The sequence below is a fragment of the Lathyrus oleraceus genome, chromosome 3 (genome assembly GCF_024323335.1).
Source record: "Lathyrus oleraceus cultivar Zhongwan6 chromosome 3, CAAS_Psat_ZW6_1.0, whole genome shotgun sequence".
NCBI classification, from domain to species: Eukaryota; Viridiplantae; Streptophyta; class Magnoliopsida; order Fabales; family Fabaceae; genus Lathyrus; species Lathyrus oleraceus.
Genome location: NC_066581.1, coordinates 87,172,039 through 87,186,824, shown reverse-complemented (window position 1 = coordinate 87,186,824; position 14,786 = coordinate 87,172,039). Strand labels below are relative to the sequence as shown.

The 14,786-nt window shown below is 37.5% G+C and overlaps 3 protein-coding genes and 1 non-coding gene across 5 annotated transcripts; 1 reads left to right on the top strand and 3 right to left on the bottom strand.

The window, feature by feature from the left end:
- Positions 1-1,852: 1,852 nt before the first annotated feature.
- LOC127125499 (glycine-rich RNA-binding protein 4, mitochondrial) lies at positions 1,853-3,734 on the top strand. Of its 2 annotated transcripts, none has more exons than XM_051054288.1 (4): positions 1,853-2,237; positions 2,317-2,423; positions 2,508-2,626; positions 3,281-3,734. In XM_051054288.1, exons 1-3 carry the CDS (start codon positions 1,976-1,978, stop codon positions 2,613-2,615), a joined length of 477 nt encoding a protein of 158 aa, XP_050910245.1. In that variant the 5' UTR covers positions 1,853-1,975; the 3' UTR covers positions 2,616-2,626; positions 3,281-3,734. The 2 variants fall into 2 exon arrangements, with proteins under 2 accessions (XP_050910245.1, XP_050910244.1); XM_051054287.1 differs by having other exon boundaries at positions 1,854-2,237; positions 2,508-2,622.
- Positions 3,735-4,476: 742 nt separating this feature from the next.
- On the bottom strand, positions 4,477-6,917 carry LOC127125497 (pentatricopeptide repeat-containing protein At5g06540). The gene has a single exon (XM_051054285.1). It carries the CDS (start codon positions 6,580-6,582, stop codon positions 4,714-4,716), a length of 1,869 nt encoding a protein of 622 aa, XP_050910242.1. The 5' UTR covers positions 6,583-6,917; the 3' UTR covers positions 4,477-4,713.
- An 83-nt stretch (positions 6,918-7,000) lies between these two features.
- On the bottom strand, positions 7,001-8,947 carry LOC127125498 (arginine-specific demethylase JMJ22). The gene is made up of 2 exons (XM_051054286.1): positions 7,514-8,947; positions 7,001-7,430 (listed from the first exon to the last, which is right to left on the bottom strand). Exons 1-2 carry the CDS (start codon positions 8,824-8,826, stop codon positions 7,190-7,192), a joined length of 1,554 nt encoding a protein of 517 aa, XP_050910243.1. The 5' UTR covers positions 8,827-8,947; the 3' UTR covers positions 7,001-7,189.
- A 3,991-nt stretch (positions 8,948-12,938) lies between these two features.
- LOC127134216 (small nucleolar RNA R71) lies at positions 12,939-13,045 on the bottom strand. Its single transcript, XR_007807970.1, has one exon. It is a non-coding gene; the product is annotated as a small nucleolar RNA R71 (small nucleolar RNA).
- Positions 13,046-14,786: the final 1,741 nt, after the last annotated feature.

Genomic DNA, 14,786 nt, shown 5'->3' with positions numbered 1-14,786 from the left:
CTGAAGAGGAAGACTGAGACTGGAAACAGGAGGACAACATCTTTGGATGGTCATCAGAGAAGTAGTATAACCCTTCCTTTTCCTTAGCAATTCCAATCGTCTGCCCCGTGGTAAGGTCCTGAAAAACACAATGGGACATAGAAAAAATTACTTTACAATTCAGATCACGGGTAAGCTTATGGATGGAAATTAAATTGTGGGAAAGTGTGGGAACATGAAGCACAGATTGCAACTGGAATGGAGGTTGCAAGTCAATATTTCCAGTGCCAACAACACAAGCATGAGAGCCATCAGCAACAGTGATATAAGGAATACTCGAAGGTGTGGTATAAGAGCATAATAATGTGGAATCAAATGTCATATGATTAGTAGCACCAGAGTCAAGAATCCACGCATTCTTAGGAATATTACCACAAATAGTAAGAGATCGGGAACACAAACTCTTACCAGTAACTGCTAGAGACCCAGAACCAGAAGGCTTACTCATGGAGTCAAGTATAGACTTCAACCGTTCCACATCATTCTGACTGAAGGAGGAAAGATCAGTTCCCCTCTTTTCAAAGCTTTCAGTATCCTGGACATGTGTAGCAACATGTGCCTGATACTGGTGCATGTTGCGAGAACCGCCACCTCGGCTAAGAACCTGCTCCCCCCCATGAAGTTTGAAACACCTATCCTTTGTATGCCCTGATCGGTTGCAATGCTCACAATAGAATTTGTCACGAACATTCTTGGATGATGATGGTGGTGGTCCTTGTCTTGTTGTTTTGCTAGCTACTAATGCTGACACATTCAGGGGCTGTTCATGAAGCATAGCTTGACGACGGGTTTTCTCACTACGGACAGTGTAAAAAACTTCATTAAGATCAGGAAATTTTTCCTTACCCAAAATCTGCACCCGAATAGGGTCAAATTCAGCATTAAGGCCTGCTAGGAAATCAAAGATCCTATCCGGCTCAACAACAGTATTCAAGGTGGCAGTATCCTTGCTGCACTCCATCTTCAAATTCTGATACTGATCCAACTCAATCCAAAAACCATTGAGAACTCCAAAATACTCAGTGATCGAAAGATTTCCCTGCTTAGTGTTGAAGATTTTCCTCTTTAAATCATAACAAGCAGACATATCTTGTTTCATGGAATAACTGCGACGAAGATACTCCCAAACTGCCTTTGCACTTGAGAGATACATGCAATTTCTACTAATTCCAGGAAGGGAAGTTAGGAGCAGTAACCAGAGGAGGATTTCCTTCAATATGATCAAGCATGTCGCAACATTTTAGAGTGTGTCTGATGAACTGAGACCATTGAAAATAATTTTTGTCGGTAAGCCAATAACCTTTTTGAACGATAAAATCCTTAGCATTAAATGGGGCTGGTGGATTTGTGGGAGGTGGAGGTGGAGGTGGAGGTGTAGGTGGTTGATCGTTAATAATCTCAGCCATTGAAAGGACAATCGAGAGAAAACAAACCAAGAAACAGGATGGGTTAGGGTTTCAAAGATGAGTGAATCAAAAACAAGAAGCACGATGTGCTACAACACAAAACAACAATGACCCAAACACCCAAAAACAACATCAAACTGCAAACTGCAGTAAAAAAAAGACTCCGCTACAAGGCGGCTAGGGTTTAGGCGGAAGCGAATCCCCCAAAATCGGGAGCTCTTGATACCATGTTGTAAAATATTTTACTGATATATTAAAAAGTGATTCTTACATGTTACATCTACATGCTTTAAATAAGAGAGAATAAAAAATCTAATGGGCTTTGACTAATGGACCTCATTACTAATAGAAATAATTACTATTTACAATCTAATATTTACAACAATTTACATTTACAAACGTAGTTAATCTTAGTGAGTTATCATCAAAACTCTGTTCCGCGAATAACCACTAAAGTACTCCAATTCACCAAATTCTTCTCAGGCATTCTATCAAACAGTTCACGTGCAGACTCAACATCCAGAACCTGGATGAGAGGAGCCAGGTTGATATCATTGTTCTCGCGCTGCCGGACGTTGATGATTCATAACTATTCTCCCTTGTTTCGTGCTACAACCATTTTCACCAACCACCTGCATCCTTCTAACTCTCAATGCCGATTCTTCAACTCTTCTTCTTCTACTTCATCACCATCACCTTCCTCTAACAAGCTCTTCGTAGGAGGTCTATCATGGTCAGTTGATGAAAAATCCCTCAAAGATGCTTTCTCTTCCTTTGGAGAAGTCACTGAAGGTCATTTCATTTCAACCTTCTATGTGTTCGACGTTATGTCTAACTCACTTCTTATTAACAATTTTCAATGTTGTTGCAGTGAGGATAGTGTATGATAAAGACAGTGGTAGAGCTAGAGGCTTTGGATTTGTTATCTTTTCAAATGAAGATGATGCAAAATCGGCAAAACATGCAATGGACGGAAAGGTTACACATTAACAAACTATTTTTTTTCCAATCATTGTTTATTGAAGTTAGTTCTTTATGATAACTGTGATATTTTCTTTGCAGGCACTGTTAGGTAGACCCTTGAGAATAAATTTTGCTCTCGAAAAGGCTCGTGGTGTACCTGTTGTAGTTCCTCGGTTTTCTGATATTGGAAACTTAAACAGGCGCTGAATTGAATGTATGTATGTGTTTCTGAATCACATAAAATTATTAGCTAATGAGTACAAAATTTGTGTATTGATTACCATCGTTATCTAATTAGTAGAAAATGAAATTTTGGTAGCATGCTGAATCATTTCTTTACATTAGGATGGTAGTCATGCATACATGAAACGTATCGTGTGGATCACTGAGAATTTTTCGGCACATATCATGTTCGAAACTATAATGTTGTGTTTAGAGTAACTTTTGAGTGCTTCAGTCCAAACACAGTGATTAAAAAATAATAGGTGCATGTAGTTTGCACACTTCATTAGCCCGAAAATCACTTGTTTTCCCATGTTCCGGAGTTCTTTTGGTCTAATTTTGGACTCATTAAAGATGAAAGTATATTTTGTGACTGGAACTATTCACGTGGAATATTCTTTTGTGTAACTACGAGCGGGGCACACACACTTTTTGTGTACCTACTAGCTCCAATACATTGAGGATATTCTTTCATAGTGACAATTCATTGTGTTAACCTGCTGATTAGTCTTGAGTTGTAACGAGCTTAAGTAGAATTTCATGAGCAGCTCTGCGAGTTTTGCTGTGCACAACTCTGAATTAAAACTGGTTTCTCCTTACCTAGTTATTTGAAACCTGAATAGTATTTGGTTTATCTTGTGATGTTGCAGTTTTGTGTCTGAACCGGTATCAAGTGGCCTGAGCGTTGCTTTGAAATCTACTTGTGAAAAGTCTGAATTAAAATCTGCCGGTAGTGAAAGCTTTCGAGATTGCAGTAATTCCTTTGGCATTCCAGAAGCAGCAGTTACATTACGTCTTCCCTGTGTTCATGTACACTAAAAAGTGTAAAGTACTGTGATGGTTCTTATATAGCATCTCTATCTCCTGTATAATCATATCAAAACAAGTATAACTCATTTTCATCACATTGATGCCTAATTTATTTAAATACTTACCCTTCTGACTGGACTCCCTTGAAAATGAAAAACAGGTGTTTTTGTACCCTGTATGAACTTGCATGTTGCCCACTAATCAGTATTTGTAATATCTATGTCAGTCTGTCAGATATGGTTCCCTATCATTTGGGGTATTTTCAATACATCAGTTATTACAATTAACTGCCAACTTTGTAGCTCTCTATCATATTTGCATGAGTTACATTGAGATGTTTATTTTGCTTGCATTTTTTTATTGATAAAAGATACTACTCTGTTTGCTTGATCAGGACTTACATATCCTTGTAGAAAATAAATTTAATTTTAAATTGAAAAACAGCATATAGGTCTTGTTTAGATTTCCTTTTAGTTCAGGAAAATTTTCCAATTTGTTCTCTTTTGAAACACGCATAATGTTAGACGCACATCCTATTTTGTTGTATGCATTTACCTCCTTGTTTTAGTCATCAAAATTAGTGAAACCATTTAAACGATTTTAGAAGTTATCTTTCAGATAAGTTCTGCATAGAAAAAAATGCTAGATTATTAATCATTGACTAAAGATACAAATGGTGATTACATGTAATTGAAGACAATTATGAAATTTATGATGTCAAAATACAGATTGATTGTGTTACCAAACATAATAATTGAATAAAAATAGAAAATATTTTTAAAGGATTTTAAAAAATATGACAGTTTTGAGTGAGAGTTTAAAAAACTGTTCATGTATAAAATGTTATGATCCAAAAGATAACATCCTAACCATATTACTTGATGTTCAGAAGTTATCTTCCATGCTGATAAATTACTTACATCTTTTCACATTTTAAAAAAATCAAACTCGATGGCTAAATATGAATATGTCCGAGTGTTCTCTTTTGGGGAGAGTAAGTTTAGGTTTTCATAAGGTCTATAAGAAACACATAGGGTGCAATAAACCGGCCCAAAATTATTTGTAATGTGTGAAAATGTATTACAGCGTTTGTACAAAAATTGAAAATGTGTATAAATCACTGCCTTAAAATTTGTTTGTTATTATTTGTATAATTTTTATATTGGATTTTGAAGAATTTATGGAGCACACACATACAACTTCTCACATATCTTCCTTCCATTGGCAATACATTTCTGAAAATTTTAAACCCCTCAGAAGTTGCATAGCTCCCTTACCAGTAATCCATACAAGAACATACACCTTTTTTAAAATGATGGAACCTGTTTCTATCTCTAACAATTAACTCTACATTGAAAACCTTCGAGATTAGCTTCGTAGCCATGTGACAATCTTCACAGACTCTCAAGTTTTTTACGATCCGAATAGGTGTTGGAGCTTGAATCTTCATAATTCCATAGGCAATGGCCAGTTTCTCACTATGACTGTGAAGTGAATCTTCTTTCTCCTCTTCATCTATGTCAAACAATGCCTCACCAGTATTTCCTATGTATCCTGCTAACTTTATTTTTTGCAGTATATCTTCCCACATCCTTTCAATTTTTTCTATTTCTGGATGTGATTTATCTCCAATGGTAAACTCATGAATTTTTCCATCTATCTCAATGAGACTATATCCAGGTGGTTTTCTAACCCCTTTTTCCTTCATCAATTTTCTCATGATAGTAACATCTTTCCACTTGTTTGTGCGCGCATATATGTTTGATAGCAACACATAATAACCACTGTGTTCTGGTTTCATCTCAATCAAAATCTTTCCCACCCTTTCCCCAACTTTGACATTTCTATGAATTCTGCAAGCTCCTAGCAATGCTCCCCATATTGGAGCATTTGGCTTCACAGGCATTTCCAGAATAAAATTCTCCGCCTCTTCCAACTTCCCTGCCCTTCCAAGAAGATCAACCATACATCCATAATGCTCCAATCTCGGCTCTACCCTGTGATCTCTTTTCATGCTTTCAAATATTTCTAGACCCTTTTCTACCAACCCTCCATGACTACAAGCTTTCAACACTGCAGTAAATGTAATATCTCTAGGAACTATTCCTGTTTTCACCATTACATAATAATACTCTAGCGCTTTCTCTGCATAACCATGCATGGCTAATCCAGAAACCATACCTGTCCAACAAAGTACATCCTTCTCTTCCATTTCCTCAAAAACCCGAATAGCTTTCTCAACATTCCCACATCTTGCATACATATCAACAACAGCTGTCCCAAGAATCACATTCAAATCCAAATTATTTCTCATCACATACTCATGAGCTTTCTCCCCAATTGCAAGAGCACCTAAATGAGCACAAGCAGATATCACACCAACCATAACAACCTCATTAGCCACCACCCCATCAGCCTGAAGAATCTCAAACATCTCAACCGCTTTATCAAAACGACTATTCCGCGAATAACCACTAATCATAGTACTCCAAGTCACCAAATTCTTCTCAGGCATTCTATCAAACAGTTCACGTGCAGACTCAACATCACCACATTTATGATAGCCCTTAATCATACAAGTCCATGAAGCAACATCAAATCGACCCATCCTCTTAAAAACGCACCTTGCAGACTTTAAATCACACAGAGAAGCATACATATAAACAAGAGAATGTTGAACATAGAAATCACGTTGAAAACCATGCTTAACTATTTGACCATGAACTTGTGTACCCATTGTAAAAGACTCAAGTTGAGCACATGCTTTAGCCAAAAAAGGGTGGGTGATGTTATCAGGTAAGAGACCAATGCGCTGTGATTGAATGTAATAGTGAAATGAATTTTCAGGGTTTTCGCTAATGGAACAACCGCGGATCAATGCATTGAAAATGAAGAGATTGGGATTGTGAATTTGGGAGAAAACTTTGATAGCGTAAGTTAGAAATTTTGCAGTGTGATCTATGCAGAAAGCAATGATGCGACTTGATGCAAAAACATCGAAGAAAAGATGGGTTCTTAGCATATGGGCATGGATTATTTTGAGGTCGTGAATGTTGGAGCATTGTGATAGTAGCACGAGTTTGGGATTCTTCAGTTTCAGCTTTTGCAGAATTGAGTTACTAGTAACACCAATGTTACTCATTTTACAATGTACGAGAAAACATCATTGAATGTTTTTGACAGTTAATAATGCCTGTCGCTTCAAAAAGCAATAAGTTTGCCTTTATTAACCTTATATTTGACCACATTTTCCCCCAAAGATCAGAGTATGTCTGCATATAAATGCGATAATTGTTCTTCTCCATTCTCGAATTTGTACCCACTGAATTTTCCACTATCCATCATTTTTAATGCATAATATATTTTGGTTTTCTTTTGTTTTAGACTTATAGTCACTTAGATTTGTGTTTATATACCAATAAATATTCATTTCTTTCATGCAGAACACAGTTTATTCTAAGAAAGTTCATGCTTGATACGCTCGACAAATGATAACATATGTGCACATTGTAATGAATACAAGCTGGTAAAAACATTGAAGCAAACAAACAACACTGGACTTTAGTACAGTTCACATATGCTATTCGATTTCTGTAATTTTTGTAATAGTACATTAAAAATAGAGTACAGTGAATTAAAAACTAGTCAAAATTGAATACAACAAATAAAAAACTGGTCAAAATTGATTTTAAAATCTGTAGGAAATTGGGATCAGCAATGTCAGCTATCGCTGCTACGCATGAATTTCTCTAGAAAGAAAACTTGAAAGCTCCCACGCTGGAGTCTGCAATAGAATCCCAGATGGAAAGTTTCCTTTGCTGGATCTTTTTCTCTTCTTCTTTTCGGGTCAGTTCATCAATTTCTCCAGGAAAAGAAGCCTCAATAGCATTCTTAAACTTATCATGCAAATTCACTCTATCCGATGTTCCAGATACCAGTATGCTAGCATTCGGCCTTTTAAGAAAATTCAACACATTTAACAAATTTCTCCTGCAACAGATACAACGAATGTTTGAGATTAAAATTCTCCAATGCACAAGCAAAATATGCAGATCTAGGATAGAGAACCTCACCTGCTAACATAGTTTTGTGTTATGGCAATAGATTCCTCCAGGTTGATCACCAAATGCCACCATCCATTCGGCACAAACATGACTTCCCCGGCTTTACATATACACTCAATTGGTTTCTTTTTCCAATTCTTTGTTGCGCCGTAAAAGTTCATGAACCATTCCATTATCGAAACAGGAGATGCCACCTCTGCACCATCGGGACTAGGATGAACACCGGGCGGAATTACATCGGGAGGAAACAGTATCCATTTCTTCGACCCCTTGATCACAGCATTCCAAGCTGAAGTTGAATTTGGATCGACATGGAAAGACGATCCAGATCCAGCTGGTCCGATAATAATCCACCTGTAGTCAGGCCTCTCGTTGCCCAAAACACCAAACAAGTCCTCCCGAAAATACACCGGAACTTCATATTCAGAACCCAATGTCGGAACTTTTTCAGCAAATTTTGGATCAAACAGATACAGCGCCCGTTCTTCTCTAACTTGATCTGAATATCCAAAATACTCTCCGAGTTTCATCTCCACAGGCCCAACTGCAAACTTAACATCATCCCCGCATAACTTCATCAAGTAATCTCTATTCCATTTCCTCAACGCATCCCAATTATCAATACACCCTTCCAACAACACCGGCTTATTAACCTCCTCGAAATTCATCACAAACTCTTCAACCGAAATGCCTTTCTTTCGAACAATATTATCCCTCTCCAACCATTCAGGTTTCATTTCAAGATTAGCACACAACCAACTCTGGAAAAGATAATCAGAATAAAAGTCTCTAACTTTGAAACTCCTAGGAGCACTACACGAAACATCAAATAAAGGGTAACAAGAAGAAACAAAAGTAGTTTTCCATGACCCATTATACTGAAACCCATCACTAAGATTCTCCAAAACAAGATTCCTCCAAAGGGGTTCATGATTAGTGAAAACATAAAATGATTTGCTAACAGAAGCCAAAACCCCTAAGCTGGTACCATCCAAAAACCCTAGAATGTCAAGAACTAGTTCATCAGTGAGGGTATGAAGATTACCTAAACCAGTGTCTCTGGAATTGATGGAACCAGGATTGAAATAGAGATTGCCTAAGGGCTGAACGCCGTGGGTGTGTGATGGGGCAGAGCTTTTGATACTGAAACCTTCTTCGGTATCTTCTTCTTCTACGAAAGATGGGAAATTGTTGGTAATGGAAGAAATGCAGCTCTGGTTTCTGAGTTTGTGAGCGTTTTTGTTTCGGTTTCTTCGGATGGTTTTCTTTGTTCTTCTAGTTTTGATACGGGACAGGAAGTTCCTCATTCTGAGACTCGGCATCGTGGAATCAGATTGTTGATGTAGGTGGTGGCTGCTCAAGAGAATGTGCAGTGTGTGTAAGGGCCAAAACCCAAACTCACACAAATGTGTTTTTTTTTGTTAACAAAATGTGTTTATGTTTTTATTTTTTGAGATAGGTTTGTCTTCTACAACTAATTTTTTTACTGAATAAATTGTCAATTTACTTCATTGTATTAGAAATTGCATACACTTTAGAAAGGGCTAATTTTGGGGTTTTCTCTCTAGACTTCTTTCTAAGAGTTATACAATTCATTTATCCACTTTATGGGTGAGGAAGACCAAATTCGTATTTTAGATATACATTTTCGGATGCATCTAAAATGCAAACAATAAGTGAATCATCCACTTCATATATATTAAAAATTAGTTCGAAGATGATGCATCTACGAAATCATCCCGAAACAATTACGAAGATGTATATTTGGATTAGTCGTTGAAAGCACTTTATGCTTCACAAATAAACCTTCCACCTCAAATTTATTAAAATATCGACCGAAGGTGCATCTCCGTAAATTTTTTGAGGTGATTCCGTAGACGCATCTCCAGAATAACCCCCGAAAGCATTTGAGAATTATTAATATTTCTCATTTACACTGAGGATATATTTACACCATGCTAATTATACTCGTGTAATTCAATCATGTCATATATAAATTCAAATTCAAACATTAATCAATTAATAAAAAACGTTACTATGATACCTAATTTGTTAAAAAAATTCAATTGTTACCAAAATACAAATACAAATAAACTTCTATGTGTTTCTAAACTCCCGCTTCTCATCTGCATCTGCATGTACTCCGAGGCATTTTGTGCCTCGAGTAAATAGTTTGTAAGACAACTATATCAGTATTGTCTTTTGCATTGTCTCTTATCTCCATGGCATCTCTCGCAATCATTACAATGTGATGGCAAGCCGACAACATGTCCATTGTATGGTCATCTCTAGCCCAATCCTCTTCCAATATCTTCTGATGAGTATGTCTACTAGTGCTCCCGCGGTATCTGGTGACATATAAGGATATGACACTCGATAGAACCAATTGTTGTAGCCCTGTGCATAAGCCCAAGGTTCACCTATTGGCACACTATATGCCTTATCTAGTAACTAATGACTATAGAAATAATCGAGTATGCATCAAGATCTCTGCGGCGCACTGTCGGAGGAGCAAACACTGAGGGGTGTCTTTGAATAATCTGAAGAAACTTGAACTGGTGCATGACCCGCTCAAACATATGTGGATACATCATGCACGACCCATAAGTCAACCATACATAGTAGAAGGTGGTCTACAAGCCGACCATACATAGTAGAAGGCTATGTCGTTCAAGGGACACGTCTGGCGGTGGCCTTCGTACAGGCAGAAGCATATGTCATCTGCTACATTACGATAAAAACACTGAAAACGACTCTATCACCTGACTCCTTATGTATGGGGAAAAGGTGCAAGCACGTGGCCAATATTTAGTGTAGTTCATGACAGGTTTCCATCCAGATATGCGAGGAAAGTGAGAGATGATTCATGTCTGAAAATGATTCATATAAAATATTAGTAACAAGTGTAACACAAGTGTTATAAAAATATTAGTAATACTAAAGGTTACAAACATATTACCATAAACAATGTGAATCGTCCTGTCATTTGTCTTGTCTTTCAAAGACAAGTTTCACCTGGTTTGAAGTACAAATAAACTAAACATGCGTCCCCCCAGTTATACTCGTGGATCCGATCTAAGTCGATGAAGTATGTCAGGTAAACAACATCGACATATGTTGTATTTTTTCCATAAAAATTGTCGTGTCAACCAAGTATATGAAGTATGACCTCAATGCACATTGTCTGTGAAAAAAATATGCTCGTCATCACCTTCGGCCTTCACTGCCGCAACAAAATGGTATTTTTACAGGTCATCCAGGTATAAAAATCGGGCACGAGCACCTCTTGTGGGATCAAGCTCCTATTGGAGCTCACTTGGGTCAGTTCCTGAATAGTTTACCATAAGCTCAAATGCATCTTATTTGTTGATCCGAGAATGGTTTAGTATTTGATAACGTGAAAACCCATCATGTTTTTAGACTCGTTTTGCATGGTATTTATAATTATTTTACTATGTTTTATCACCGTTACGTCTTGTTATGTTCGTGTTTCAGGTACTTGTTGATTACGAAGCATATGCGTGTACGAAGCGAAAAAGGGAGCGAAATGGTGAAGAAAAATGCAAAAATGCATCATTCTGGTGCATGTCGTTCGCCATGGCCTTATGGCATCTTCCATGGCACCAAGACACGCCAGCCCTTCATTTAAAGCTCATGGCTACCGCCATGAGCCTTATGGCGACCGCCATCTGCCTGCAGTAATAAAATGCGTGGAAGTGGGTTGGACTCACTCCTTCCCACTTCCCTACATTTCCTCAACCACTTTGGAACATGAATGAAGAAGCTTCACATGTTGTAACTCTATATAAGATACCCTTGTACCTAGTTTTCGACATCCGGAGATAGAGGTGAAGCATTGTCGGTTTAGTTTAAACACAATTTATATTTTCAAGTGATAATCACTCGATTGAGCGATTACCACGCACTAGTTTTAGGATTCACTTGTACTCTTGGATCAACAATCTTGCCATTTTAATTGAAGTTATTCCACTTCTGTTTTACTTCCAGTCTCGCATTTATTTTCATGTATGTACAAGTTATTTATTATAGTGCTTTATTATTATTGATATCATATTCTATAAGTGTTTAAACATGTTGTTTTCAATTGAAATTACTGTGTTTAAGTTGTTTTCAATTAAGTTCATGTCTAGCTAAACCATTTGAGTCCGATTTGTGAGGATCATCGTTTCCGACGGGACTCAGTAACGAAATTGGTTTAAGAACTTTATTAAATTATGTTTTGGTCTTTGTTTCTAAGTTGAAATTAATACGATTTTTCACGAGAGTGAGAATCAATTAAGGTTCGAGCCGACACTGGGAGAGCGCGAGGGTCGAACCAGATAGTAGGAACGAGGCATCGATCCTAAATACAGCGAGAGCGTTTTAGGCATCGATTAGGACTTGTTCAGTTTTCAAAATATGTTTCTTAATTTAAATGGGCGAGCGAGAGCAAAATCTCATGGTTAGGAAGCGTGACTTTATTCAATAGCGCGAGAGTGTGAGGTTTAACCATAAGTCTGAGTCAATCTGTTGCAGAGTCCCTAAGGTGCACGGAATCCACATTCTGGTCTCTCTCTCTCTCTCTCTCTCTTTATTATCATATTTTTTAAGTTAACTTTAGTTTCAATTTTTATTCGTTTAATCAAAGAATTCATTCTCCTTAGCTTTACATAGCATCGATAAACAATATTAGTTTGATTATTAGTCCCCGTGGGTTCGATATCTTTTAAAACTACGTAATAGACTGTGCGCTTGCAATTAGTAATCAAACAGACTTACATAGTCACGCGATCAAGTTTTTGGCGCCGTTGCCAGGGACTAATTTAGTCAATATTGCGATTCTGTTGTTGCGCAGTATACTAAGGCAACTTTTAATTTATTTACCCTTGTAAATTATCAATTGTATGCCAAGCACTCGCTCACAAGGCGAAAATCTAGAACAACCAATTGACGAAGTCGAGCGTTTTATTAACTTACAATGCCGAATTCACAATTTCAGAATTAAGTATAATCTTCCTTTTCCCAAACCAAAATCATAATCTAAACCGATTATGGATGAAGGACCATAAACCATCCTCTTAAGTATTATGTTGTTCCTTCACAGGAGGAACCACACAACAACATTGTTGCCCCTGCCATCGAACGAAACAATTTCAAATTAAAACCTTCATTGTTATCAGTCGTACAATAGAACCAGTTCTCTGGTAGTCCTACAGACGATCCGAACCTTCATTTACCAGTGTTTGTGCAGTATGCAGACACAGTAAAAGCGAAAGGTGTCAGCCCCAAAGTAATAAGACTACATCTTTTACCTTTTTCTTTAAGAGCTAGAGCTAGAGCTTGGCTCCAGTCTCTACCATCCAACTCTATCACTACATGGGACGAGTTGAAGAAAGTTTTCTTAGCACGATATTTCCCACCAAGTAAGACTGCTGTGCTAAGAGCCCAAATTAACGGATTTAGGCAGAAAGATAATGAATCTCTTTTCGACGCTTGGGAGAGATACAAGGACATGATGAGACTTTTTCCATACCATGGACTTGAACAATGGTTGATTATCCATACTTTCTATAACTGTCTTATGTACAACACTAAGATGAATTTAAACATTGTAGCTGAAGGCGCTTTAATGGACAAGCCTTATGAAGCCGCCTATCAACTCATTAAAAACATGGAGCAAAACCATTTCCAATGGGGAGGTGAGCAAACTACTACAAAAAAGCCAACTGCGAAGACCAGAATGTACGAAGTCAATGGCATAGACCACGCCAATGCTAAAGTGGATGCTCTTCCTAAAAAGATTGAGAACTTAACCATAACCCCAACAGCTGCCGTAGCTGCTGTGGCACCCAACTGCGAATTATGCGGAACCCCTGGGCATGCTAATGTTGAATGTCAATTATTGGCTGGTATTCCTACCGACCAAGTAAACTATGCCTAAGGAAACCCATATTCCAACACCTATAATCCTGGCTGGAGAAATCATCTGAACTTTTCTTATAAAAATAACAATGCTTTGTTTGCACCAAACCCAACACATGTTGTACCTCCAGGTTATCAGAAAGAAGCCCATGCTACTCCACAAGCACCTAGGAAGTCAAATCTCAAACTCATGATGGAAAACTTCATGAACGCCCAAGTTCAACAAAACAAATATTTCGCTAATCAAAATGCTCACACGAGTGAGCTGATGAAACATATGTTGAGTAAGCTTGACGCTATGGCTACCCATAACAAAATGTTAGAAACCCAAATTTCTCAAGTAGCCCAACAACAAGTAGCAACAGCAACACCAACTGGAGCATTTCCAGGTCAACCTCAACCAAATCCAAAAGGTCATGCTAACACTGTCACGCTACGAAGTGGGACAAAATTAGATGGACCAGTTGACCCAAGACTTCAAAATCTAGCCATGTATCGAAACTCTGGTAAAGCAACTAAAATAGTAACAATCGTTAGTCATCCAGAAAAACAAAAGGATAATGGAAAGGAAAACAAAAACGAAGAGGCCGTAAAGAAAGAAAAACCTTATGTGCCTTCTCCACCATACAAACCACCTATACCTTATCCTCAAAGACTTGTTAAGTCTAAAATTTAAGGGCAATTTAATAAATTCATAGAACTTCTGAAACAATTGAATATCACTATACCTTTTACAAAAGCTATTACACAAATTCCCTCATATGCTAAGTTCCTTAAAGAGATCTTATCCAATAAGAAAAAGCTCGAGGATAATGAGACTGTTACACTTACTATTGAGTGTAGCATTATAATCCAAAACACATGCCTCATAAGCTAAAAGATCCAGGTAGTTTTTCCATACCTTGCATAATCGGAAAGTTTGTCATAGACAAAGCTCTATGAGACTTAGGAGCCAATGTTAGTTTAATGCCCTTATCCATATGTTAAAGACTCAAATTAGGAGAAGTAAGACCGATGAGAATGCCTTTTCAACTAGCTGGCCATTCTGTTAAATTTCCAGTAGGTATGCTAGAGAACATTCTCGTTCGTATAGGTCAATTTTATATTCCCACCGACTTTATAATAATGGACATAAAGGAGGATTCCAACATCCCTATCATTTTAAGAAGACCCTTTCTGGCCACTGTTGGAGCTATCATAAATGTGAAGAAAGGAAAGCTAACCTTTGAGGTTGGTGAAGAAAAAGTTCAATTTATTCTATCACATTTCTTAAAGGCACCAGCTATAGAAGATACATGTTGTTTCCTAGACGTCATCGACGAATGCATTAGAGAAATAGAGATGGAACGATTTAAGTATA

Bases quoted from the DNA above. Each gene is read 5' to 3' on its own strand.
- LOC127125499 (XM_051054288.1), top strand. From the start codon at position 1,976: ATGAGAGGAGCCAGGTTGATATCATTGTTCTCGCGCTGCCGGACGTTG. The intron at 2,238-2,316 runs GTCATTTCATTT...ATGTTGTTGCAG, and splicing joins CTTTGGAGAAGTCACTGAAG to TGAGGATAGTGTATGATAAA. The intron at 2,424-2,507 runs GTTACACATTAA...TTTTCTTTGCAG, and splicing joins AACATGCAATGGACGGAAAG to GCACTGTTAGGTAGACCCTT.
- LOC127125497 (XM_051054285.1), bottom strand. From the start codon at position 6,582: ATGAGTAACATTGGTGTTACTAGTAACTCAATTCTGCAAAAGCTGAAA.
- LOC127125498 (XM_051054286.1), bottom strand. From the start codon at position 8,826: ATGCCGAGTCTCAGAATGAGGAACTTCCTGTCCCGTATCAAAACTAGA. The intron at 7,431-7,513 runs GTGAGGTTCTCT...TATCTGTTGCAG, and splicing joins ACACAAAACTATGTTAGCAG to GAGAAATTTGTTAAATGTGT.